The 27,149-nt window shown below is 41.5% G+C and overlaps 1 protein-coding gene across 1 annotated transcript in view; it reads right to left on the reverse strand.

Moving 5' to 3' along the window:
- The window catches only part of PTGFRN (prostaglandin F2 receptor inhibitor), an 81,013-nt gene extending 70,766 nt beyond the window's left edge, over positions 1-10,247 (reverse strand). Inside the window, exon 1 of the mRNA XM_027866736.1 lies at positions 9,845-10,247. Within this exon, the coding sequence (XP_027722537.1) occupies positions 9,845-9,893 (49 nt within the window). The 5' untranslated portion in view covers positions 9,894-10,247. The remainder of the gene's footprint in view (positions 1-9,844) is intronic.
- Between the last annotated feature and the right edge of the window lie 16,902 nt (positions 10,248-27,149).

Genomic DNA, 27,149 nt, shown 5'->3' on the forward strand with positions numbered 1-27,149 from the left:
CCTATATATACATATGTGTGTACATATATGTGTATATATACACGTGTATACATACATGTGTGTATACATATGTGTATATATACATACGTGTGTGTATGTGCATACACACACACACATACACACATATATAAAAAGTCCTACCATAGCCAGAAAAAAGTCCTCCAACCTACCATTTGCTATCTCCTAAGAATATGCCAATGTTTCTAGACCTGTGGGATAGTCGCTGCTCAATAAAATAGTTTCCTAGCCAGGAATCACCATAAACCAGGCAGCATGGTACAGTGGTAAGAACAATGGCTTTGAAGATAGAAGACCTACATTCTAATCCTGCTTCTCTCAATATTTTAGAAAAGTCATTAAACTTCTCTGGGCCTCAGTTTCCTCATCTGTAAAATTAAGGGGTTGACTTCTAGGGTTTCTAGGTTTCTTCTAGTCCTAAATCTATGATTCTAAGGAGAAGTGGGAGTTCATAAAGTGAAAGGCTTAGGTGCCCTACCCTCTTGCCTCCCAGGGCTAGAAAGAGGTCTAAAGGCATTCAGGGATTCAATAGACATTTCTTCTTGACCTATAGGGGGCAGAGCACTGGGAATTTTTATAATTATTAAAGTATTATGCAAGTGTGAGCTAACTCCCCTAAGCCAGAAGACTTTGTTTCCCATATCTTTTTTTGGCAGTTTATATTCTGACTGGCATTCAAGTGTATTCCTATTTGATTCCCCCCACTATATTACCCACCAAATGCCAGTCCATCTTAGCATAACTGACTGGCCATCTATGACCAGATTCAAAGTTTCAAAAAGACCCATTCTCAGCTTTTATGGTGCTCACAGTCTGGTAAAGAGAGAAGACACAAACACGCATAACTATAATACGTGATATTACATGATAAATGCATTAGAAGGTTGGTGAAATACTCTGGGAGACACAAAGAAGGGGTCAGAGAAGGGCTTCAAGGAGCAAGTAGCATTTCAGTAGGACTTTAATAATAAAAACAGTCCCAATGAGAATCCATCCTCGCACAGTTAATTGGCTATCTACCTTTAAACAAATGAATAAAAACATATTTATTAAACGCTTACTATGTGCTAAGCACTAGGGCGCCAAATATAAAAGCGAGATACTTTGATCCTTTGGGGAAGCAGCATTTAGAGGGGAGTGGTGACCAGGGAGAGTGTTGGATTTAAAAAGTCCCAGGAATGGTCTGTGGAGCTTTAGGGGAGCAGACTGACACACCCTTTCCCGTAGAAATGACAGTACTGATTTTGTTATGCTTCCAGACCTGGAAAGGCTCAGGGAGGAGGGTGGGGAGCAGGAATGAAGAAAAGGTCATCCACATCAGTCAGGACGGATGTCAAGATGGCCGAGGCTGGCTGGACATGGTATGCCATCTAAAGAAAATTGTGTACCTATGTCAAGCATAACTGAAGTAAGTGCTCCCGCTCTGCAGCTGCTTTCAAATTTATAGGGTAGATCTGATTAAAGTCCCCAAACAAGGTCCTTAAACTTGAAGCATGCCACTTGGTAACCACTTGACCTACTGAGGGGCACTTTGGGAAAACTGTTGAAAAACCAACACTCTATGAAGACACATGCATAAATAAAGTCATTATCTCTTGACATACTTCTAGTCTGAAAGTCTCTCTAAAAGATCACCATCACAAAGAAAAAGGAAAATTCCAAGTACTATCACAAGTCCATTGGCCAACTAGGGTATACCATCTACTCTAAGATAAATTTGAAAGAATTTTAGCGTATTTCAACCAACCAAGAAGCTGAAGAATTGTGAGTATTCTCTGAAGCCACCTCGAATTATCATGTATATAAGTATATGTATACGTGTTGTCACCACCATCCCCAGTGGAATGTAAGTTCCTGGAGGGCAGATACTATTTTTCATTATACATTTTTATCCCCATTGCCTTGCTTATAGCGGCATTTAATAAATCTTTGTTGTATTGAACTGTTAAGATTCCACCTTATCTTCAGGAAACAAGTACAATTAAATTTTATATACATGTGTTGCTCAGGCAGTTCCTCCCCCCACACCCATTCTATCTCTCTACCTTGAACCAAAGTCCCTTTTAAAGGACTAAATGTGAGACACTCACATAGCCCTTAATGACACCACACAAAAAACACTATATAAAAAGTACAGGAAATCTATGATAAATAATCAGCTTAGATGTTCTTTTTTTTTTTATGGCCAAATGAATGTGGACCATTCAGCTGCCTTCTAAAAAGAATGATCACTGACATCCAGAATTCCTATTCAGCAGGCTCTAATAAGAATAATTATAGTTAGACGAGGCATTAATCAGTTTGGCAGATACAGGAGTTCTGATAATGAGGCTAAAATTAGTAGCAGGGAACCTCTGAAGGCCACAGCACTTCAAACACTGATAAGCTGAATGGATTCACCACTGGCTCTCAAGCCAGTTTCCCCTTCATCCCCACTACTGTTTTTTTGGAAGTTACATTTTTGTTAACACTCAAGGCCCCATGTTCCTCAAAGCAGGTGTTTGTGAACCCACTCATGCCATGTTGTCTCTGTGGCAGTACTCAGAGCATAGACTCCTGGATCTACTCTGGTCCCATCAGTTAACGAGCATTTATTAAGCACTTACTGTGTGCCAGGCATTGAACCCAGTCCTTTCCATTCTTACCCTACTCAATATCAGACTTGTGATCACTTTCTCTTTCCTTCTTTCTTTTTTTTTAAGGCAACTGGGGTTAAGTGTCCTGATCACTTTCCGACCAGCATCTCCATCCCACACCCAAGCTCTAATAGAAAAGTGCAGTACAGAGGTAATGGCTGCTGTCATTGCCCAGCATACACAGATCCCTGTTCTAAGTGCTATGTAGGAAGGATAAAGAAGGAGGATCTTTGTTCACAAAAAGCCTAGAACATCAAGGGAGATGACAGAAATAAACATAATGCCACAAACATGGGCAAACATGCCACATGGAGATATATACTTGAGCATGGGGGAAGAAGACGCTGTGGTACGGTGGGGAAAAGTGATGAATTTGGAATCAATAGGACCTGAGTTTGAATCCCAGCTCTTCCATTTACTATCTGTATGACCTTGATCTCAGCCTCTCTGGGCTTCAGTTTCTCATCTGCAACCTGAAGGCGCTAGACTGGATGAACTTTAAGTATCCTTCCAGCTCTAATTCTATGTTTTTTTGAACTCAAGTCAATCTATCCTGGCAGAGTTAGAATGTGGGAATGAGTTTTGAAAGAAAAACATGGATTACTGGGGGAAGAAAAGAAATGGATCATAGAATCACAGATTTAGAGCTGGCAATAACCTTAGAGGTCTTTGAGTTTAATCTCTTCCCCCATTTTATAGATGAAGAAACTGAGGCACAGAGAGATTAAGTGATTTGGGGGACCTGTAGGTTAGAATAATACACATACAAGGGATAGCAAGTAGGCTTGTCTGACCTAAGGGGGGAAAAGCCTAAACCTGGGTGAAGAGGAAGATGAGAGTGGTTGGACTTGGTGAGACGGGGTGACTCTGTGAATAGAAAGAAGGGAAAGTTGATGTTGGCTCCAAAGCAACACATTAGGCATTTAGATAGGATGTGAGAGCTTGACAGCCACAAAGCAAAGACACTGTCAAAATGATGCTTTGGGAACATGCTACCTGTTGGGATGACGAAAAGAATTTACAAGAGAGGTTAGGAGCAAGTCAACCAGAAGGTAGTTTCATGCATGCTGGTGTGGGCTCAGACTTCCATTTGGGTAAAGGCTGCTAGAAATGGAAAGAAAGAGGGAGATTTAAGGGATATGGTGAACTGGTTTCAAAGTGAAAGACAGAGGAAAAAGACAAAGATTGAAGGATCTCCCCAAATGTGCCTAATAGACAGAATGCTATACTTAGAATCAGAGAAATCCAGGTTCAAATCCCAGTTTTATTCCTTAATATCTGTGTGACCTTAGATAAGTCATTTTATCTCTTTGGGACTCAGTTTATTCACCATTAAAAAGACAAGGTTGGATCAGCTGGTCTCTAAGGCCCTTTCTACATCTTAACCTCTCTGCTTATGAACTGGGTTCAAATCTCACCAATAAGCCTCACTGTGTGGACATAGGCAAGTCACTTCATTTCTCGAACCCTCCATTTTGCATTGGATAAAATAATAAGACTCATGCACCTGCCTCCTAGGGCTCAAATGAGAGAATGAATGCAAGGTCTTATGTAAACCTGAAAGCATGCTATGAATTGAACCATTAGGATTATTACTTCCTCTGAGCTACCAGAGAATTTTATTTCCACCTCTCATGGAATTTATATGGTGATGGGTGTTAAAATGTACTCCTGTTTTATCCCCCTCGACTAGACTGGATGTTCCTTCATCACGGAGACCATATTTTATTCATCTCTGCAACCTCTCCAAACTATTCTGAATGCAGTAAGTGCTCAGTAAATATCTGTTGAATTGAAGTCGGAAGCTTCAATTGAGTCGAATTGAAGAATGGTGTACTGGAAAATTGGGGTGGGAGGTGGAAGAGAGGAAAAACAATAATAATAGCTTACCTTGCCTATGGAGCCTTAGGTTTACAAATCCTTTTACATACATTACCTCAATTGATTCTCACAACAATCCCAAGAGGTAGACAACACTGTCATCACCAACATCTTTTTACAGATGAAGAAACAATTAGAGCCGAAATCACAGAATCTCTGAAGCTATCTGGGTGAGTGCCTTAGTCAATATGACATCAACCAGTAAATGGTGAAGTTGATGCTCAAACTCACTCTAAGTTCAAAGCTCTATTTATATTACATTAACCTTGATGAACGTTTTTTAAAAAATTAAATTCAAGTAGCAGTACAGCAATAATTACAGCAACTCACATTTATGCAATGCTGCCTAATGTACATTATCTTTGATCCTAGTAACAACCCTGCCAGGTAGGTGCTATTATTATTCCCATTTTACTGATGAGGAAACTGAAACTCAGAAAAGTTTAATGATTTGCCCAGTCACAAAGTCATTCTCTGATTATAGGTTCAGATGCAAGTCTTTGTCATACCATGTCTAGCACTCCAGTGGTAGTGTGTGAGTGTGAGTATGTGTGTGTGTGTGACAGACACAGAGACAGAGACAGAATAAGAGTGTGTGTGTGTGTGTGTGTGTGTGTGTGTGTGTGTGTGTGTGTGTGTTAGGGGAGCCGAGGTACAGAGATAGCATCATTGGACTTCCAGGTTCTCAGATATCTTTGTGAGAGGTGGGCAGGTGGGAAAGGTGAGAGTGTTCTAAAGGCCAATTAGAGATTAAGTAGAACTGTCCAATTATTCTCAGGACACTGCTGGGCATTGTGAAGGTCATAGAAATTGTTTCCCCCACCACTTCTTCTCTAGTCCTTGACTTACAGAGACTAAACATGGACCTTCCTCCTCTGGTTTCTAAATTACCAGAGTCTAGGACATTATTTGCAAAGGCCTACCCTAAACACTCCAACACCCTTCCATTCTGGGCAGTTTTTACCAGTGGAGGCAAGACCCCAATGCCAAGTATACAGATGCAAATTTATAAACTTTAAGTGGTTTATCCAAATCCCTGCTGTCTCTTGGCTTTCCTCCTTCTTGTCTGAAGGCTCCTTTTCAGTATATTTTGCTGAATAAACATTTTCCTCTGACCCTTTAGGTATGAGTGTCTCCCAAAGGCTCTGTCTTGAGCTTTCTTCTCATTCCTATTATTTTCTTCTGGCAGATCTCATCAAGCTCCAGGGGTTTAAGGTTCACATCTATGCAAACAATTCCCAAATCTATATACCAGCTGAACTTTGACCCTGCATCACCAACTTTGGAAGATGTAGCATCACCAACTCAACATGTCCAAAACTACCATTCATAATGGTCCCCTAGACAAAGTCCTCCCCCAAACTTCTGCACTCCTGTTGAAGGCAACACCATCCTTTAGAGGCCCCTAGATTTCTGGCCTTGGATTCATGCTCCATTTTGCTTCCTTCCCCTCACCCCCCATTCAACCACTTGCCAAGTGTTGTGGACTGGCCTCTATAATATCTTTGACATCAGTCGCCTGCTCACTACTCCTGGGATAGAGCCTTGACTGATGCCTATACTTGGTGAATAGGAAGAGAAGGTGGATTCAGCAAAGGATACCAAGAAGGAAAGGTCAGATAGGCAGGAGAACTAAGAGAGAGGAGTGACTCCAATGCACATCAAATTTATAAACTTGCTACCTTATATATCCTAGTGTAGTTCAGGTCCTCACCACCGCTGGCCTGTACTTTTCAAGTCACGTCAGTCAAATCAAAAAGTATTTATTATCCACCTGCTATGTGCCAGACACTGTGTTAAGTCCTGAAGATACAAAGAAAGGTAAAAGACAGCCCCTTCCCTCAAGAAGTTCCCCATCTAATGGGGGAGACAAACTGCAAACAACTCAGTACATACAAGACACGTACCAGTGGAAACTGGAGATAACCACCAGAGAGGAGACACTAGCATAAAGGATAGACTTCTTGCAGATAGACTTCCAGGAAGCCAGGAAAGGTAGCAGGTAAGGAAAGAGAGAATTCTTGGCATTGGGGACAGCCAGTGAAAACAGACAGGCAGTTAGGTGGCAAAGTGGATAAAGTGCTGGCCCTGGAGTCAGGAGGACCCAAGTTCAAATCTAGCCTCAGACACTTCCTAGCTGTGTGACCCCGGGCAAGTCACTTAACCCTGTTTGCCTCAGTTTCCTCATCTGTAAAATGAGCTGGAGAAGGAAAAGGCAAACTGCTCCAGTATCTTTGCCAAGAAAACCCCAAATGGGGTCACGAGACTCGGACGTGACTGAAAAACCAACTGAATAACAACAAATGAAAACACAGAGTTGGCAGATGGAGCATCTTGTCTAAGGAACAGAAATGAGGTCAGTGTTACTGGATCATAGAGTGTGTGAAGTGGAGCAAGGTGTAAGAGGATTGGAAAAGGAGGAGGGGGCCGGTTACAAAGGGCTTTGAATGACAAGAGGATTTTACAGTTAGTCCTGGAAGTGACTGGTTTACTGAATAGGGGAAGTGATATGGTTAGATATGTGATATGGTTATGTGCACTGTAGGAAGATCACTCTAACAACGAGTGAACAACAGACTGGAGTGGGGAAAAGACATGATCCAGGGACACCAACCAGTAGTTGGCTAATAGCAATAGTCCATGCATGAGGTGATAAGGGCCTGTACACAGGAAATGAGAGTATGAGAGGAAACAAGGGAGCATTTATGAAGTTAGAAGTGACAGAGTTTGGCAGCTGATTGGATAAGATTAGGGGCCTGGGATGATGGTGGTGCCCTCCACAGTAACAGTCTGCTCATTAGTCTTCCTGCTTCTAGTCTGCCCCCCTTTCAATCCACCCTCCACACAGCTACCTAAGGTCACTGTCATTTCCTTACTCAAAAACCTTCCCTGGCTCTCCATTGACTCTACCTTTTAAAGCCCATCCCAATCTAGCTCCCACCTACCTTTCCAGTTTTATTTCATATTTCATATTGCCACCCTCACATACTTCACTCCAAAGTATCCCCTTTGGTGATCCCTAGAAATAACACTCCATCTCTGGCCTCTGACTGTGTCTTTGTTCAAGTGGCCTCCATGTCTGGAATGCCCTCCCTAACTTCCTTCAAAGAACACCTCAGGTACTTCCTCCTACATCAGTCCTTTCCCAATCACCCCAATTGTTAGCAATCTTTCTCCAAATTATTTTCTTTTACTTTGTTTCCTATGTACAATTCCTATGTATTGTATACACCCCAAACTTCTAGCCCCGAGAGAATGCCAGCTTCCTGAGGGCAAGGATTCAACAAAGCTGTATCTGAAACAATGAGCACATGGTAGGCAATAAATGTCCAACTGAATCAAGAGAGTTGATTGAGGTGTCCACTGAGACAACGGTTTGGAAGAGAAGGGGGGGATGAAAGCTAGAAGGGGCAATCCCGGGGTATTCTATATATAGGTGGTAACTGAAACCATGTGATTGGATGAGTTCTCTCAGGGAAGGAGTTAGAAGGCTCAAGCAGATGTGAAAGGGGGAAAATTGAGCTTTAGCTCCCCTGTCCTGCCCCTCTCACCCTCTCATTTTAACCTCATTTTGGCACCAGGCCTGTGCTAGTGAGAAAGGAGGAGCAGCTAATGGGGAGACACACACTCGGCTTTGGTGATGGGAGTTAAAAACAGGCTCTGAGCATCAGGAGGGGAATCCACAGGGAGTCTCTGGCTTTTAAGCTGCCCAGAAGCCCTACAGCAAGGATGCATCTGGGGCTAGGTTGGTCCAGGCCTCATCCACAGAGGAAATCAGTGGGCTGGCTGAATAGCTCTGGGTTAGCCCTGTACATGGCTAGCCTCAGAGGTTTATAAAGCTGGAAGGGACCTTAAAGATCTCAAGAGTCCAACCCCTTCATTTTACAGATAGGCAACTGAGGTAGGGAGAAGGGTACTGACTTGCCCGAGGGTTAGAAAATATAGCATTTGAACCTACGTTTTGAGATTCCAATTCTAATATTCTTTCCCAAACTCAGGCGAGAAGCCAGATGTCCAATCATCTGTGCAGGAGACTAGTTTTCCATGATTTTTGCCTTTGTTTGTATCCCTAGCTGTTAACAAAGTGACCTTGTACATGGGAAGCCCATAATAAATGCTCGGTGACTTACGTCCAGGAGTCCCCAAGCATCTGACAGGCTCAGACTTTGGCAGTAACCCATGCCCATGTGTCCATGCCTGTGATATATGCAAATTAGAGAAAGAAACTACAGGAGTTTGAAGACTGGACTGTGGAGATGGAAGGGATTCGGGAAGAAACGATAGAGGGCAGAAGGGGAGTGTGGGGGAAGGCAGGGTTGGTTGTTGGTAAATAGTTGCGAAACCAGTGCCCTCGGGTTCTTTCTGTGGACCTTCAGTTAGAGAGGCAGCAGCTGCTCCAGTAACAAGGAAAAGTTAAGGAAAGACTCAGGCAAGCGATCCAGTCGCCCACCACTTAAACAAAGCAAGGAGAAAGTGCACCACGATCGTAAAACTGCTGCTCCGGCACACCCGGAACGGTCACCTTTAAAGGGGAAAGTTTGTGGGGTGGCTCTTTCCTGAAAGGAAACCCAGGCTTTGTGCCGTGGTGCACGGTTGTTGGGGGATTTTGGAGGGGGAAGCTGGTGGTTACTGAGTCTGCAGCACGAGCAGATCAAAAGGGAACGTTTCCGCTTTGGAGCAGGGAATCAGGGCTCTCGAGGGCGGACGGGCGGGCAGCCAGCCTCCTGGCCGAGGCGTTCAAGGTGAAAGAAGCAGCCTCCTGGCTCCCCCGCCTGCCAACAGGTAGAGCTGGAGCAGCCCAGGCAGGCAGCCGCCACTCCCCCCCACAGCCGAGCCCTGGATCTGGATCTGGGCGCGGGAGGGCTTGGCCTTCTGGCTGGGCATCGGGTGGATTCCAAGCCTGAAGCTGGGCTGGGGGCATAAGGGTTAGCGCAGCACGAACGGCTAGCGATTACTGCCCTCCCCACCCCCAACCAAAGGGCTACCCCGGATCCGGGCGGTCAAGCGCTGGACAAAATGCCGGTTAAGTGGGCGGGCGCCCCCAAGCCCAGCCAGGCTCCACTCGGCTTCTCGAGGACCCCCAACCCAAGGCTGTCCCGGGAGCCGGGCAAGGGCGGGGGTCGGGGCTAGGGGGGCCGGAGCCTTGGGCTGGCCCAGGCCTCACGCTGGAGGGGAAGGACACCCCCTCGGTCCGCCCATCCCCTCCGCTCCCCTCCCACCTTCGCGGGGCCCCCGGCTCGCAGCCCTCCCGCGCCTGGCATCACGCCCCTCTCCCCCCAATTCGGCCTGGGCCCCCAACCCGGACTCACCGAGGGTCAGGAGCGCCAGCAGCAGCGGCCTCTCCCCCGAGTGGCCCATGCTGGCTGGCGGCGCGGAGGAACTCCCCTTCCCTTTCTCCTCCTCCTCCTCGCCTCGCCTCGCCTTCTCCTCTGCCTCTTGCTCCCGCAGCTCCGGAGTCAGAGCTCCAGCACCCGGGGGAAGGGGGGCGGCGCGCCCGCCCCGCGCTGACTCCACTCCTGCGCCTGCTCCCGCCGAAGGGCTTCCCCAACCGAGACCCTTCAATTCGCGCGCAAGAGCGGCCGTGTATTCCTTCTCTCTCTCTCTCTCTTTCACCTCTTCCTTCCTTCCTTCCTTTTCTTTGGGAGCAGGCGGAGAGCCGGGCGCTAGGGCTGGCCGCGGCTACAGTGTGTAGCCCCGACCGCTTCCCGAAAGCAAAACGAAAGAACCGCAGCGCCTGCCAGCCCGCCCGCCCGCGCCTCCCATCCGGCGCTTTGCCAGCAACAAACACAAACTTTCCCAAGCCCCTCCCCACTTCAGGTAACGGGGAGGAAGCGCGGCGCTCTGGGGATCTCTGGGTGCTGCCCGCTTAAAGGGGAGGAGAACTTCCAGACCCCCACCCTCGTGCCCCCGTGCCAAACCTCCTCCGACCTTTAAAAGTTGGGAAATGCCCAAGATTTTTCTAGGAACAAATAACTCCCCAGGAATCTTCCCAAATCAAAGCGCAACTCTTTCCCTTCTCGCGAAATTGCGCGTTTGTTCCCCAAAAGTCACCCCCCACAGAAAATCCATAAAAACTTAACTTTCCACAAATCCACTCCGCTCTCTAACTCCTACAATCCAGGCTATGCCTGATGGGATCCTCCAGCAGTACTCCATTCCTGAGTCCTCCACTTTCCCTCTTTTCTCTGGAAAGATAGAACAGGGGCACTGATCTGACAGGCAGCTCCCTTTCCAACTGTCTAATCAAAAATACAGAAATATTAATATCACGACAATGCTTTATGTATGATCCTGTTCGAGTTTTACATTTAGAACTGAAGGGATATACAATTTGCACACGAGTTTGTAACAAAGTAACCAAGCATATTTTTTTTCTTTCCAGTAATGAATGATACTGTAGTTCTGTATAGTACTTTTACAATCATTACGTCATTGAACCTTGCGGGATGGATAAGGTAGGTTTTCTACATTTTCTAATTCTATACAACAAGCTTTTATTCACTAAGCACCTACTATATGCAAAACCTCGTACTAGGCAGTAGGAGTTCAAAGACCGAAATGATAAACAGTCCTTGCCCCCAGGAACCTTACATTCTACAGGATGACTTCTGACAGTAGAGCATTAAATCTCTGGAAGGTCTGGAAAGGTTTCCATTAGATGACTTATTTTACAGATAAGGAAATTGAGACCCAGAGACATTAAACAACTTGTCCAAGATAATATAATAAGTTAGTGTACTGAAAAGAGGCACAGTGGACTGGAACACATCTTCTTGACTTCTAGGTCAGTGTTTTTTCCACTACGCAATAAAAGCCAAGTATTTGGGGAGGGGGTAGGGAATTTAGTCTTCATTGTCTGAATAATTCATAGATGAGTCAAACATATGGAATCAAGGAAATTGCCTGAGCCCACTCAATCCAGTGCCTCATTAATACGATAGGGAAAAAACCCCACCGTATTCCTTCCTTCTGAGATTACCTCTAATTGATCTTGTCCGTGTGTCAGTTTCGTCTCAGTTGTATGTAGTTGTTGGTATGGTTTTGCCCTCATTAGAATGAGTTCTTTGTAAGCTGGGACTGGTTTTGCCTTTTTTTTTTTCTTTTGCATCCTAGCTTTCAGCATGGTGCCTAGCAGGTAAATGCTTGTTGACTGACTGACTAAGAAAAAGGCAAAGAAAGGTCATGAAAAGCCAAGTCTACCCATCACCCCAAAGCTCATCTTGCTCATGGCACTGTTATGGGCATGGGTGGTTTAATTCAAGTTCATCACTGTTGCTGAAAAAGATCATTCAAAACTCATTCAAATCATCCTCCTCTGCCCCCTTCAAGGCCCATCTCAAATCCCACCTCCTCAGCTAAGCCTTCTGGGTAATTCCAGTCAATGCACCTTTCCCTTCTTTGATCAATTCTGCCCTTTGCATTTTGTCACTTGCTTAATTCAATTTAGCATTTTATTATACATATATTTTCTTGCACCAGTCATCAAATCCCAATGATGTCCCTGAGTAGTTCTCCTCCCTTTCTGGCAACTCTTCTTGACTGACTTCTGTGATTCCCTTCCCATACTCCAACCAGATTCTAAGATTCTTCTAGGTGGAGACCTTTGTATAAAGCAGAAGATAAGTTACTTGAAGGTAAGCAATCTCTTGTTTCTGTTATTAAATGTTTGTTGAATAAAATTTTGTTCATGAGATAACCTTCTTTTGGATCTGCAACAATCTAGTTATAATTCTAGACACAGAGTAGGTATTCAATTTCAGCCAACATTCATTAAGCACCTACTGTATGAGGGACACAACACTAGCTGGAGTTGAAAGCTTTTAGCTAAGACACTACCCCTGGCCTCATGGAGCCTGCAGTCTAGCAGAGGAATAAGACACACATAAGACAGTTCTACAATGATTCATGATTGGTTAGCAGAGAGGTAAAACAAAACAAAACTATATAGCGTTCAGGGAGGGAAGATCAAGAAACCCTGTGCAGGGCAATGGATAAAGTGTTGAACTTGGAGGACCTGCATTCAAAACCTGCCTCAGACAATTATTAGCAAGATGACCCTAAGCAAATTGTTGACCTTTCTGAGCTTCAGTTTCCTCATCTGTAAAATGAGGGGGTTGGTCAGGAGTTCTTAAACTGGGGCTTGTGAAATTTATATATATATATATATATATATATAATATATATATATTTCTGATAACTGTGTTTCAATATGGGCGGCTAGGGGCACAATGGATAGAATACTGAACCTGGAGTTCCGAAGATTCATCTTTCTGAGTCCAAATTTGGCCTCAGACACCTACTAGTTGTATGACCCTGGACAAGTCGCTGCACCCTATTTGCCTCAGTTTCCTCATTGTAAAAAAAAAATGAGCTGTAAAAGGAAATGGCAAAACACTCCAGTATCTTTTCCAAGAAAACCCCAAATGGGTTCGGGAAGAGTCAACTGAACAATCTTTCAATGTAATTGGTTGTAATCCTATATATTTTATTTTATGCACTTAAAAACATTTTTTTTTCTGAGCAAGGACTTATGGGTTCCATCAGCCTGCCAAAAAAGTCCGTCACACAAACACAGAGGTTAAGATCTCTGAGATCCCTTCCAAATCTAAATCTACTCTTACATGAAATATTTACTGACTTGAATAGAACTGAAAGTCCTACTTGTTGTAAGTCTGTAGAGCAATCCTTGCATATCAAAGGCAGCCTGATTTTTATAACTTCATATAAACAGGAAAGTAGTGCTTCCATGTTGTTAAACACATCTGCCACACCTTTTGCTGGACCCTGACCACTGCAGTATAAAATATATCACTGACTGAAGAGAGCTATGACCAGTGTCCCCAGCAGGAAAGAGCAACTTGCTAATTCATGAATTGGGTATTTGTTTATTCCTCCTTTGTGCAGGATAATCAATCTTTTACTAGCTTAAGTAAGACCCTATTCAGTAGTCTCTTTTATTGCATCTCATTGATTCAAAGGCCTGCCCAGGGCAGGAAGACTACTTTAGCAATCCCAACTGACAGAATTGTTCCCTCCCCACCAACCACCACCTCCCAAAAAAAGATTCTTCTTGTAAGGGAAGGCCTCTCCCTGCCAGCTGTTGTTACTCATCATTGAGGCATTTGTAGGGACACTCAGAAATGCCTCTCTAGTAGGATTGGCTGTACCCAGATTATAGGGGTCAATGCAGGAAAGTGTTGTCCCTGAAAATCTTAAGAAATAAAAGCATGTGGAAATTCAGATATGTTGTTTGCTGAAGTTTAAGGATGCCTTCCATAAAGGTGAAACATCTTACTTAATAGTTTAAAAAAAAAAAAACCTCCCTTCTTCAGTTATTGCCCTTCTCTTCTGCATTTTTAATCATTCCCTTTCCATTGAAATTCTTCCAATCTTCCTACAAATATCATCCTCGGGTCTACATAATCCTCAATTTTAAAAAGTCTTTTCTTAGTCCATCTACTCCTTCAAGGTACAAACCCATCTCTCTCGTTTCATTGATTGCCTTGAAAAAGTAGCCATCATGGAAGCATGATTCATCATTGGCCATGGTGAATCATGCTTCCTACCTTCTGACGGAGAGGTGATGGACTAGAGGTGTAGCAGGAGTCATACATTTACTTTGGGATGGAGGAAGGGAGAATGACTGGGGACTAGAGGAAGTAATTGTGGTGCCACAAAAAGAAGAAAAGGAAAAAAAGAGTATCAATGAAACATTTTTTTTTAATACTGGAAAGCAAAAGAAAGTTCCAAAAAAAACAAAAAAAAAAACCACAGACAAGCAGAACCATTTGGAACTGCTGTGTCAAATGTATTCTATATCTTAAAAAAAAACAACAAGCTTCATGTATTAGAGATTTACAGTTTTTATATACAATCCTCTTTTGTTGTTCTTTGTATATGGAAGTGATTATTTGTGGATAGTTGTCAAATTCATAAAAAGAAAAAAGAAAAATGTTTTCAAAGTATTCTATGACCAGGCTCTTTCTTTTCCTCACCATCTATTCAGTCATAGAATTAGATATTACTTAGATTGCACAATGGTTATATCCCTGGACTTGGAGTCAAGAAGACTTGACTCCCTGTGTGACCCTGGGCAAGTTACTTAACCTCTCTCTCAGTTTCCTTATCTGTAAAATGGGGATAATAATAGCACCTATCTCCCAGGGTTGGAGGGTTGTTGTGAGGATCATAAATAATATTTACCAAGTGCAGCTTAGCACAATGCCTGGCACACAGTAGGTAATTAATAAATACTTTTGAAAAAAAATCATAAGATCACAGACTGAGAGTTTTAAGGGACTTTGGAGGTCAGTCAGTCCAATTCTCCCATTTTACAGATGAGAAAACAGATTGAGGGAGGTTAAGTGACTATTCAGTGAGCAAGTCCTTGTCATCTGACTTCTATTGCCACCATTGTACTGAAATTGCTCTTCCAGAGTTCGCCAATGAGCTCCTTATTACCAAATCCAATGATATTTTTCAGTCCTCCTTCTCACTGACTTCTCTATAGCATTTGACACTGTTAATAGCCTCCTCCTACTGGACTCTCTCCTCATTCCCTGATTTCCAAGGCACTACATTGTTCTAGTTCTCTTCATAACCCTTAAACTGTCCCTTTTCTATTTCCATCAATAACTTCTCTTCCTCTTCCCCACTTTTTGATGTTGGTGTTTGACAGCATTCTTCCATCTTGGACCCTTTCCCATTTTCTCTTTATGTTTTCTCCTGAGGTAGTTTCATTCATCTGTGGCAGCTCAGTTTTCTCCTTCACGAGATGACTCCTGAGGCATAGTCTCATCACTGCTGAAGCCCCCATCACCAACTGCCCGTAGGAGACAGGCCAACGCCTACCCAGATCTCTCAACTGTATATCAAACTCAGTATGTTCCAAACTGAGTCTCTGTCATCTTTTCTCCAAAATTGACTCTTTCTTCTTACTTCTCTATTCTTATTCCATCATTCACCATAATTCCCCCATCCCAAAGGCTGGAGTTAGCTCCTTGTCCTTATTCCATACATCCAATCAGCTGCTAAGTCCTATCCATTATCATTCTCTTACCTCTTTTCGCTCCTCTCCATTCTCACTGTTTCCATACTAATACAGATCCTCATTACCATCCTCTTAGACTGTTGCCAATACCTCCTAACTTCCATTTGTTCTACTCTCTTCCCCCTCCAATCATTCCTTCATGCTTTCCCCATATTAATCTTTTTGTATGCATAAGGATGATTATGTCACCCCTTCATTCAAAACCCTTCAGTGGCCTCTTTTTGTCCAGTTTAATAAAGATTATACTTCTTGACCTGACACTGAAGTCCCTCTTACCTTTCCAGCTCTATCTCATAACTTTCCCCTCAATTCAACTCCAGCCAAACTGAACTACTTGCTGATCTCAATATGTAACTCACAATTTTTCACTTCTTTGCCCTTGATTTGACTGATCTCTCTGCCTCAAAAGTCATCCTCTGCCTTATAAAATTCTATCCACTCTTTAAAGCCCAGCCCAAATGCTACTTCCTCCATGAAATCGTCTTGATCCCCTAGTTGGCAATGACCTTCATTCCTATGCTCCCATGACTTAACAGAGAACTTAGTCTGTACCCCTTCTTATTCACTGATCTTGAATTAATTTACATTATTGTGATTTGTGGATGTTTTATTAGGCTTGATGTCTTCTCCACTGGCTAGTATCGTACTCTTTTCAAGGGAGGTAGATGTTTGAGGAATGAATAAATGAATACATAGGTAACAGGGGACCCCACACATTGGATATAATGGGGAAAAATATATTAGAAAATATTTAGCTCAGAATTTACTAATAGATCAAGTAAATCACAACAGGGACAAATCGGAATCATAGATTTAGAGCTGGAAAAGATAGAAGATGCTACCTAATCCAGTCTCTCAATTCTGCAGCTGAGGAACTGAGACCTAGAGAGACTGAATGATTTACCCATGGTCACACTGATTATAAGGGGCAGAGCTGTGATTTGAATTCAGTTCTTTTGATTTCAGATAACTATTAAAAAAAATCCATGCAATAAAATCATTCTCAACTCATAAACAAATGGGACAGAAGCAATTCCCTCTGCTGCTCCCAACCCCCTCACACTCCAGGAGGGAAAAGGAACAAATTCTTCTGCCTTGTTTTCTGACTGAAACTACCCTTTCCAGGGAAGCTCCCTCCTTTGATCTCAGTTGCTTCAATCGGTTTGAGTAGCTGTCAATCACAGAAGCTCCACCTTCTTCTCCATCTGCATCCTGAAACTGCTTCTCTGCCAACGCCACCCCCACAGTTGTCAATCACAGCAGCTGTACTTGAGCAACAATCTCTAACCTGAAGTCGCTTCTCTTCCACAGTACTAAATGAGGCTTCTCCACCATCGTCAATCAAAGCTGGATGCCACCTGCTGCCACTACTTTGGCTTCAGGTACGTTGGGGCTAAGCCCTGGCAACCTACCTATTCAAACCTGTGGCAAGTCACTTATGTTTCATGGGACTCATTTTCCTCATATGTAAAATGATGCTGGTTAGAGTCGATGACCTCGGAGGGCATGCCGACTCTACATTCAATGAGCAATGAATCAAGTGAACTCAGTATATGCTACAAGGTTATTATTAGATCTATTCTTTTCCTCTACTGACTGCTTCACCTAGGTGGCACTCCTGGGGTCCCCAGTCCTCACTTCCAACTGGTTTAAGTTGAGGCTTTCTGTTTACCTATTTTCTTCGCCAAGGCAACCCCCTACAGCAGGAGTCCTTAACCTTTTTAGGGGGCATAGACCCCTTTGGCAGACAGAAGAATGTTTTTACATACATAAAACAAAATAAATAGGATTACAAAGGAAACCAATTCTCTTGAAATACAGTTATCAAAACATACATGCATACATATATATGTATTTTTAAATTCATCAATCCCAGGTTAAGAACTTTTGCCCTATAGTCAAGGAGCATATCTATTCAACCCCCTTAATCTGCCTCTTTCCCTGACAGGCAAGGCCTTCCTGGCAACTAGCCCCTGGGAATGCAAATTTTCTTGAGGCATCACAACCATGGGAAGACTTAGTAAAACTGAGGGCAACGAGGTAGGGCTGTCGTTGTTAATATACAAAAATCCTTTTAACCTCTTAAATATGATCAGCTTTTAAGATAATTTTTAAAGGACCTTAATTAGTATGCTAAGTGTTTTTCTTGCTTCTGATGTTGCTATCTTAGACCTAAAATATCGGAGGGAAGGGTTATAAACATACACATGAAAACATATTTCACCTGAAACAGATTCTCACATGGAACAAAGGCCCTGGGTACATATTGGAGGGTTGTGCCAACCCCACTTTTCTGGCTCATCCCCCATATCCAGAAAATCTGGGAACTTCACTATATGATACTACCCAATGTGTTGTCACCAATGAGCCTAGCAAGCACACCGTTTGCAAGCTCCAGGATAAAAAGGTTGATGTTGAAGTTAATGAGAACTTATAACAGAGCTCGGGGAAAATGTCAACACCTGGCCATTAGCAAGACTTTCCCTTCATCCCCAGCCCCAGACGTGCAGAGCCTCCTTCACTTACAGTAAATACTAGGCAGAGAAGCCAGCCAATGATGCATCTTGTAGTTTCTAGCAGGCGGGCCCCTCTGTCATGCCTCCTGAAGTTTTCCATGAGTTTCCCGAGCTCCCCCTCAGCTGATGTTGATTCCTTCTCCAGGCCTCTGCTTTCCTCCCAACACAGCTCTTACGTGGCTAACCAGGCCATCTCTTTAATAGAGACAGGAGTAACTCAGAGTTTCCCTGTCATGGGGCGAAACAGATTCTCCCTGCAAACCAGAATATCTCCACACAGAAGCCCCCTTGTGCTTTTTGTTGTTGTTCAGTCATTTCAGTCATGTCCCGCTCTTATGGCCCCATTTTGTATTTTCTTGGCAAAGATACTAGAGTGGTTTGCCATTTCCTTCTCTAGCTCATTTAACAAATGAGCTTATTTTGCAAATAAGTGACTTGCCCAGGCTCATGCAGCTAGTATATATCTGAAGCCAGATTTGAAGATGAGTCTTCCTGACTCTAGGGCCAGCACTTAATCCATTTCACCACCTACCTGTCCCTCTTGTGCTGTGGATCCTGCCAATCTCTGATGTCACAGATTCACCTGGGATTCAGGCCCACAAACCTGCCCCTCTAATCTTTGAATGATTGTCATTATCTGGACTGGCTCATGGTGTTTCTTGTCTGCTTCAGCTCTTCTGCACAGGTCATAAAACTTCACAAAATATCCAATATTCTTCCTATTGTCTCTCCAGTCCCTGTATCCCATTGGAGCTAACTATGTGGGGCTATTCAGATTACTCAGGCAGGGCAGCTTCCCATGATATTCAAGACACATTGCTGTGTGCCAAGAAAATACAGGGCAGATAAAAAATGTTACTGCTACAGCAGCAATTGACATTGACAACATACTTTAGTTAATATAGTATTTACATTGGCACCTTAAAAACAAAGATAATGATCATCTCTTTTACAGATAACAATAGCTCACAAAAATAGTGGCTAGAATTTAGATAGTGCTTTAGGGTTTGCAAAGCACTTTACAAAAATTGTCTCACTTAATCCTCACAACAATCTGAGAGGCAAATGAGCATATTATCCCTATTTTACAAATGAAGGAACTGAGGCAGTCAGGGGCTAAATGACTTGCCCAAGGTCATTCAGGTAGTCAGTTTCCAAGGCATGATTTGAATTCAGATCTTCCATGCACTATCTACTATACCACATAGCTACTTCTCTTTTTATAGCTAATAGCTAACTTTTATATAGCTCTTTGTTATTTGCAAAACGCTTTATATATATTTTAAAACTTGAAGAAACTGAGGCACAGAGAGTTTAAGTGACTTGCCTTTGGCCACACCTTGAGTGTTAAAAGTAGGGTTTGAACTTAGGTCTTCCTGACTACAAATCTAGAACTCCCTATGCCATGTTAGAACTCTCTTTTCTAGAAACAAAAATATTGACAGAAGAGTTGAAAGGGACATTGATCAGGAGATACCAAAGTCCATTACACAGTCAATAGTAGACCAGTGAAATTGGGAATGGGGAAAGAGGAGGGGTAGAAGTCTGTTTAATACCAAGTATTTAGTCATCTTTATACTTTTCTGAATATTATAAGAGATATTCTTCTGACTTACATGAACTGATACAAAATGAAATGAGCAGAACCAGGAGAACATTGTACACAGTAACAGCAATATTGTACAACAAACAACTGTGAATAACTTAGCTATCCTTGGATGCAGTGAACAAAGACAATTCCAAAGGATTCATTATGAAAAATGCTATTCACCTCCAGAGAAAGAACCGATGGAGTCTGAATGCAGATTGAAGCATACTTTTTTCACTTTATTTTTTGTGTCTGTGTGTGTGTGTGTGTGTGTGGTTTTTTTTCTTTTGGTCTGTTTCTTCTTTCACAATATGACTAATACAGATATATGTTTTACAGAATTGCACATATATAACCAATATTAGATTGCTTACAATCTTAGGGAGTGGGGAGGTAAGGGAGGAAGGGAGAAAATTTGGAACTCAAAATTTAATAAAAAATAAATGTTAAGGGGCAACTAGATGGCGCAGTGGATAGAGCACTGGCTCTGGAGTCAGGAGGACCTGAGTTCAAATCTCACCTCAGAAACTTGACACTAGCTGTGTGACCCTAGGCAAGTCACTTAACTCCAATTGCCACACACACACACACACACACACACACACACATACACACACACAGAATGTTAAATTTGTCTTTGCATGTAATTGGAAAAATAAAATACTATTAAAAGATATTCTTCTGAATCTCTCTTAAATAGCTTTAATTGTGTGTATTACTGCTGCATAAGTTAAATAAAACTTTATGAACTAAAATTCAACCATAATTCAAGACAAAATTTAAAGACAAAAATTAAAAGCAAAGAAGAAAAAAAATTGCTGGTAAATGGGGTTATTCAATGCTGGCATGGGTAACTAAAGATAAGTCATAGAAAAACCTTAAAAGTAGGAAAGAACATCATCTATTTGGAAGAAGTCAAGTGTGATTCTGCTTGAGGGAAGGATGGATGGGATGGCCTTTCTAGAATCCTTCCAGTCCCAGTATTTTGTGAAACTAGAGACCACCACTACCACTACCACCAACAAAAGCTCCCTCAAAATAGAACCTGCCAAAGAATTTTTTTTTTTTTGCTGGTCAACAAATATTTAGGGAGCCTCCACAGTGCACATAACACAGCAGAGAACTCTGGCATAATAGGTTACCAAGAGGAGAAAATTTAAAGAAAAAAAAAACCCAGATTGGAAAACGTGTTTGGAAAAGTTTAAATACTCAACAAAAGTGAGCTATTGTTGTTAGATTGAAAAGCAGACAGGACCACAGCCCCAATGGCTCTTATGGTCTAACTCAATGTACTAACACTCATTAATTTCTGCAAAGTGACAAGAAGATGGATGCTAAAAGAGCAGAGAGAGTTAGGAGGAAGGTAGGTAATTGAGAGGAGTATGAAGGATCCCATAGAGGACTTGACAAAAACATTGGTGTCTAGGCTGAAAATATCTCCTGAAAGGAAGAGAGATAGGAAAATGGATTGTGGGGGAAAGGCAGGCAGATGTCTGAGAGCAAAAATAACATACTATCACTGTGTTATACTAGGGAGAACTAGCAAACTTAAATCATTCTCAATCCATCTCACTTCTCCTTTTCCCTGCCCAAGTATATCTAGAAAGTTGTGTTCAGTTCTTAGAGATGGTAAGAGCTGACATTCACAAACCTGAGATTTGTGAGCTCAGTTCAGGAAGTCCTCCCTCCTCCAGGAAGCCTAGACTGAGCCTAAGATTGCTAATGACTTCCCTTTAGAATTCCCTTTTTATCTACTTTGTATGTTGTTGTTGTTCGGTCATGTCTGACTCTTCGTGACCCCATTTGGAATTTTCTTGGCAAAGATACTGGAGAGGTTTGCCATTTCCTTCTCCAGCTCATTTTATGGATGAGGAAACTAAGGCAAGCAAGGTGAAGTGACTTGCCCAGGGTCATACAGCTAGCAAGTGTCTGAGGTCACATTTGAACTCAGGAAAAATCTTCCTGACTCTAGGCCTGGTGCTCTATCCACTGTGCCACCTAGTTGCCCACTTTGTATATATTTTAAGTTTTTTATGTACATGCTGTTTTCCTCAACAGAATGTAAGCTCCTTGAGGTCAGATTACTGTTGTTTTTGTATCTCAAGTGGCAATAGTGCCTGGCACATAGTGGGCACCTAATGAATTCTTGTGGAATAAATGAATGAATACAGAAATGGGAAGAGATCTGGGAACTATGGCATACAGGGGATAGTTGAAGGAACTGGAGATATTTAATAATGATCATGCATATTTATGTAGAGCCATAAGGTTTGTAAAGTATTTTCCTTGCAATAACCCTGTGAGGTGGGTAGTGCAGGTGTTATACCCATTTTGCAGATGAGGAAACTGAAACTCTCTGAGGTTAAATGACTTGTCCATGGTCAGGTAGCCTGTAAGGGTCTGAAGTAGGATTTGAACCCAAGTCTCCTGACTTCTAGTCTAGCACTCTTTATATTATGCTACCCCTATCTCTTTAAATTATAGAAGATAAAAGAATAATGAATAATGGTGATTGTTCGCATTTAAATAATACTTCCCCGATTAAACCAAAACTGTTTTAAAATACTTAAAGAAGTAGACTGTTTCTGAGGGGTTCTAACAGGCATGCCTAGAACAGATGGGTAAGAGGTATAAGAAAAGAGATTTCAGTGCAATTTAAAGAATGACTTTCTAACAACCAAGCTTATTTAACCATGGGTCTAGCTACGTCTCAAGGTAGTGAGCTTTCTGTCACCAGAAGTGTTAGACAGTGTCTGGATCTTCATCTGTTAGATAAGTTCCCAACTTCCCAACTTCTCATATGACATCAATCAATCAATCAATCAATCAAAAAACATTTATTAAGTGGCTTTTATGTGCCAGGCACTGTAATGGGTACTAGGGATACAAAAAGAGGCAAAAAACAGTCACTCCCCCCAAGAAGTTTGCAGTCAGATGCCTTCCCCTATTATTTCTTCCTTCAGCTCTGTGCCACATGAGGAGGTAAATCTTCTCCTTGCCAAGGCAAACCCTTCTGCATGCACAAAGGATGCCATTCCATCTTGTCTTCTCCAGCAGATTTAGTATCTCACTAATCTTCAGTCTGTTGTCTACTGGCTGCTTCACTGATGCCTACAAACATGCCCATTTCTCTCTCTTACACAAAAAAATCCTCACTTAATCTCTCCATCCCCTCTTGTTATCTTCCTATGTCTCTCCTCTCATTGGTGACTAACGTCGTTGAGAAGGCTGTCTGTAATCGGTTACCTCCATATCCTTTTCTCTCAGTCTCTTCTTAACTCTCATCAGTCTGGCTTCAAATCTCATCATTCAACCAAAACTGTTCTCTCCAAAGTTACCAATAATTTCTTAATTGCCCAGTCTAATGGCCTTTTCTCAATCTTCAGCCTTTTTGACCTTTCTGAAGCCTTTGACTCTCAATCACCCTCTTTTCTCTCAGTTTTCATAACTTTACTACTCTGATTTTCCTTTTTTTTTTCTTTGACTGTTCCTTCTCAGACTCCTTTGCTCAAGTTCATGAAGGTCTCTCCCACTAACACTGAATGGCTCCCAAGGCTCTATTTGGACCCTCTTCTCTTCTCCCTCTTTATTATTTCACTTGGTGATTTTATCAGTTCCCACAGATTCAATATTGATGCTTCTCAGATTTAATTAATCAGCCTTAACCTCTCTCCTGATCTCTAGTCTCACACCTCCAACTGGTCAGTCTTTTCAAAGAACCAACATTTAGTTTTATTATTCATTTTTAGATGTTTTTTGGTTTCTTATTTATCTGTTTGTCCACTACTTTTTAATATGCCCTATTTTGTGCTTATTTTAGATTTATTTATTGGTTTTCTATTTTTTTTCAAGTAGTATTTTGTTTTTTTTCCCCAATTACGTATCAAGAAAATTTTTAGCACTCATTTTTACAAGATTTTGAGTTCTAAATTTTTCTCCCTCCCTCCCCTCCCCTCTTCTGAAAATGGTAGGCAGTTAGATATAGTTTATATGTGTACTATCATGTAAAACATATTTCCATCACATTTGTGGAAGAAGAAACAGATCAAAAGGAAAAAAACACAAAAAAGAAGTAAATGAAAAAAAATATGCTTTGATCTGCATTCAGAGTCTATCAGTTCTTTATCTGGATGTGTATAACAGCATTTTCCTTCAAAAGTCCTTTGTACTTGTCTTGGATCATTGTGTTGCTGAAAAGAGCTGAGTCATTCATAACTGATCATCACACGATGTTGTTGATACTGTGTACAATGTTTCTCCAGTTCTGCTGATTTCACTTTGCATCAGTTCGTACAAGTCTTTCCAGGTTTTTCTGAAATCTGCCTGTTCATTATTTCTTATTGCACAGTAGTATTCCATTACATTAACATACCACAGCTTATTCAACCATTCCCCAATTGATGAACATCCCCTCAATTTCCAATATTTTGCCACCACAAATAGGGCTGCTGTAAATACTTTTGCATATTTAGGTCCTTTTCCCTTTTTTTATGATTCTTTGGGATAACAGTGGTAATGCTATATTAAAAGGTATGAACAGTTTGTTTGTCCTTTGGGCATAGTTCCAAATTGCTCTCCAGAATGGTTGGATCAGTTCACAACTCCACCAACAGTACATTAGTGTCCCAATTTTACCATATCCTCTACATTTATCATTTTCCTTTTCTGTCATATTAGCCATTCTTATGGGTGTGAGGTGGTACCTCAGAATTGTTTTAGTTTGCATTTCTCTAATCAAAAGTGATTTAGAGCACTTCTTCATATGCTTGTAGATATCTTTTATTTCTTCATCTGAAAACTGCCTGCTCATATCCTTTGACCATTTATCAACTGGAGAATGGCTTGTATTCTCAAAAATTTGACTCAGTTCTCTATATATTTGAAAAATGAGGCCTTTATCAGAGACACCTGTGTCTCTGATAAGAGACACTTATAAAGATTGTTTCCTAGCTTTCTGCTTTCTTTGTAATCTTGGTTGCATTGGTTTTGTTTATGCAAAACTTTTTCAATTTAATATGATCAAAATGATCTATTCTACATTTCATAATGCTCTCTATCCCTTGTTTGATCATGAGTTTTCCCCTTGCTAATAGATCTGACAGGTAGACCTTCTGATTGCTTCATTGTCTGTTACCTTTTAGCAAGATGCAGTTTTCTTCCTTATCTCTTTTAATTAGATCTATTTTTGCTTTTATTTTGTCTAAGATCAGGACTGCTACCCCTGTTTTTTTTTTTTAATTTAGCTGAAGCATAATGGATTCTGCTCCAGCCCCTTACCTTTACTTTGTGTGTGGCTCTCTGCTTCAAGTGTGTTTTTTGTAAGCAACATATTGTAGGATTCTGGTTTTTGATCCACTCTGCTATCTGCTTTTGTTATATGGGAGAGTTCATCCCATTCATATTCATAGTTATGATTACCACCTGTGTATTCCCTCCATCCTATTCTTCCTCCTATTTGTTCTCTCTCTCCTTTCACCCTTTCCCACCTCACCAGTGTTTTGCTTCTGTCTACCACCTCCCCCCGTCAGTCCCCACCCCAGTCTTTTACTTAATCTCCACCCCCCTCCACTTCCCTATCAGGTAAGATAGATTTCTATGTTCAACTGATTGTGTATATTATTCCCTCTTTGGACCAATACTGATGAGAATAAGGCTCAGTGAATGCCCATCACCCACCCTGTCATCTTCCCATCCACTGTAATAGGTCTTTCTTGCCTCTTTATGTGGGATAGTTTACACCATTCTACCTCTCCCTTCCTTCTACACCCTTTGTACTGTTCTTTCTCCTTCCTTAATTTTTTAAAATATCATTTCTTCCAATTCACCTTATACCCATACCCTCTGTCTCTGTATATTCCTTCTATCTGTACTATTAGTGATACAGTTTTTAAGAGTCACAAGTATCATCTTCCTGTAAAGGAATGTAAACAGTTTAGCTCTATTGAATCCTTTATGGTTTCTTTTCTCTTTTTATCTGTTTATGCTTCTCTTGGGTCTTGATATTGGAGGTCAAACTTTTGGTTAAGTTCTGGTCTTCTCCTTATGAAGGCTTGAAATCCTTCTGTTTCATTGAATTACCATTTTACTCCTTGATGTATTATGCTTAATTTTGCCAGGTAAGTGATTCTTAGTTGTAGTCCTAGCTCCTTTGCCCTCCAGAATATCATGTTCCATGACCTCCAATCCTTTAATGTTACAGTTGCCAAGTCCTGTGTGATCCTGATTGTGACTCCTCAAAGTTTTCTAATTTTTAAAATGCATATTTAGTTCATTATTCCTCTCTTTTTTCTATTTTGTTTATGTATATTTGTTGGAATATAATTTTCCCCCTGAGAACTACTTTAGCTGCATCCCAGAAATTTTTTAATGTTGTTTTATCATTATCATTTTCTTTCACATAATTATGCATTGTTTCTATGATACGTTCTTTAACCCATTTATTCTTTTTTAAATTACATTTTTTTAATCAGCAAAAATCTACCTCCTCTGCCTCCTACTCTAACTCTTCCCCCACTTTCATTTGGAATTAAAGGAAAATAAAGCCCTTCTTAAAATATATATATATAGTCAAGCAAAACAAATTTCTGTATTTACAGAGAAGATTCCTTCCCCCAAATAAGAATCATTCTGCACTCTGATTCCTTCACCTCTGTATCAGGAGATGAAATCATATTTCATCATTAGTCCTCTGAAATTGTGGCTGGTCATTGTAGTTATCAGAGTTCCCTAGTTTTTCAACTATATTGTTGTCATTGTATAAATTGTTCTCCTGGTTCTGTCCCCATTATTCTACATCAGTTCATAGAAGTCTCCTCAAGTTTCTCTGAAGCTATCACCTTTATCATTTCTAATAGTATATAGTATTCCATCCCATTACATACCTTTTTCATCCATTTCCCAACTAATGGGCACTCCCTCAGATTCCCATTCTTTGCCACAGCAAAAAGAGCTATAAATAGCTTTGTACATTCTTAGAGTTTGTTTTGTGTAGGACTAATCCCCCCCCCTTAATTTTCCCTCCCTCTAATTTTCCTTCTTCCCTTCTTCCATTTCTCTCTTATTTGCCTCTTAAGTGAAATGCATTTCTGTACTCAACTCTGTGTGTGTGTGTGTGTGTGTGTATGTGTGTATTCTTCCCTCCTCTCACCAGTTCAAATAACAGTGAGGTACAAATGAAAGCCTTTCCTTCCTATCCCATTCGTTCCTCATCATTTATATAGATGTCTACTTGTGAACACTGATAATGTAAGATAGTTTTTCCTAATCTTCCTTTTCTTCTGTCTCCTAGTGTATTACTCTTACCCTCTCCATTCTTCTCCTAAAATCATTAAGACCTAACAAAAACACTCCTAGGTTTTCTTTCTAACTAGACTCCCTTTATGACTGCAATGATGATGGGGATAGGAGGGGACACATATAATATCTCCCCATATTTGAAAGTAAGCAATGTATCCTTGTTT

Source organism: Vombatus ursinus, unplaced genomic scaffold, assembly GCF_900497805.2.
Source record: "Vombatus ursinus unplaced genomic scaffold, bare-nosed wombat genome assembly UNPS02014782.1, whole genome shotgun sequence".
Lineage (NCBI taxonomy): Eukaryota > Metazoa > Chordata > Mammalia > Diprotodontia > Vombatidae > Vombatus > Vombatus ursinus.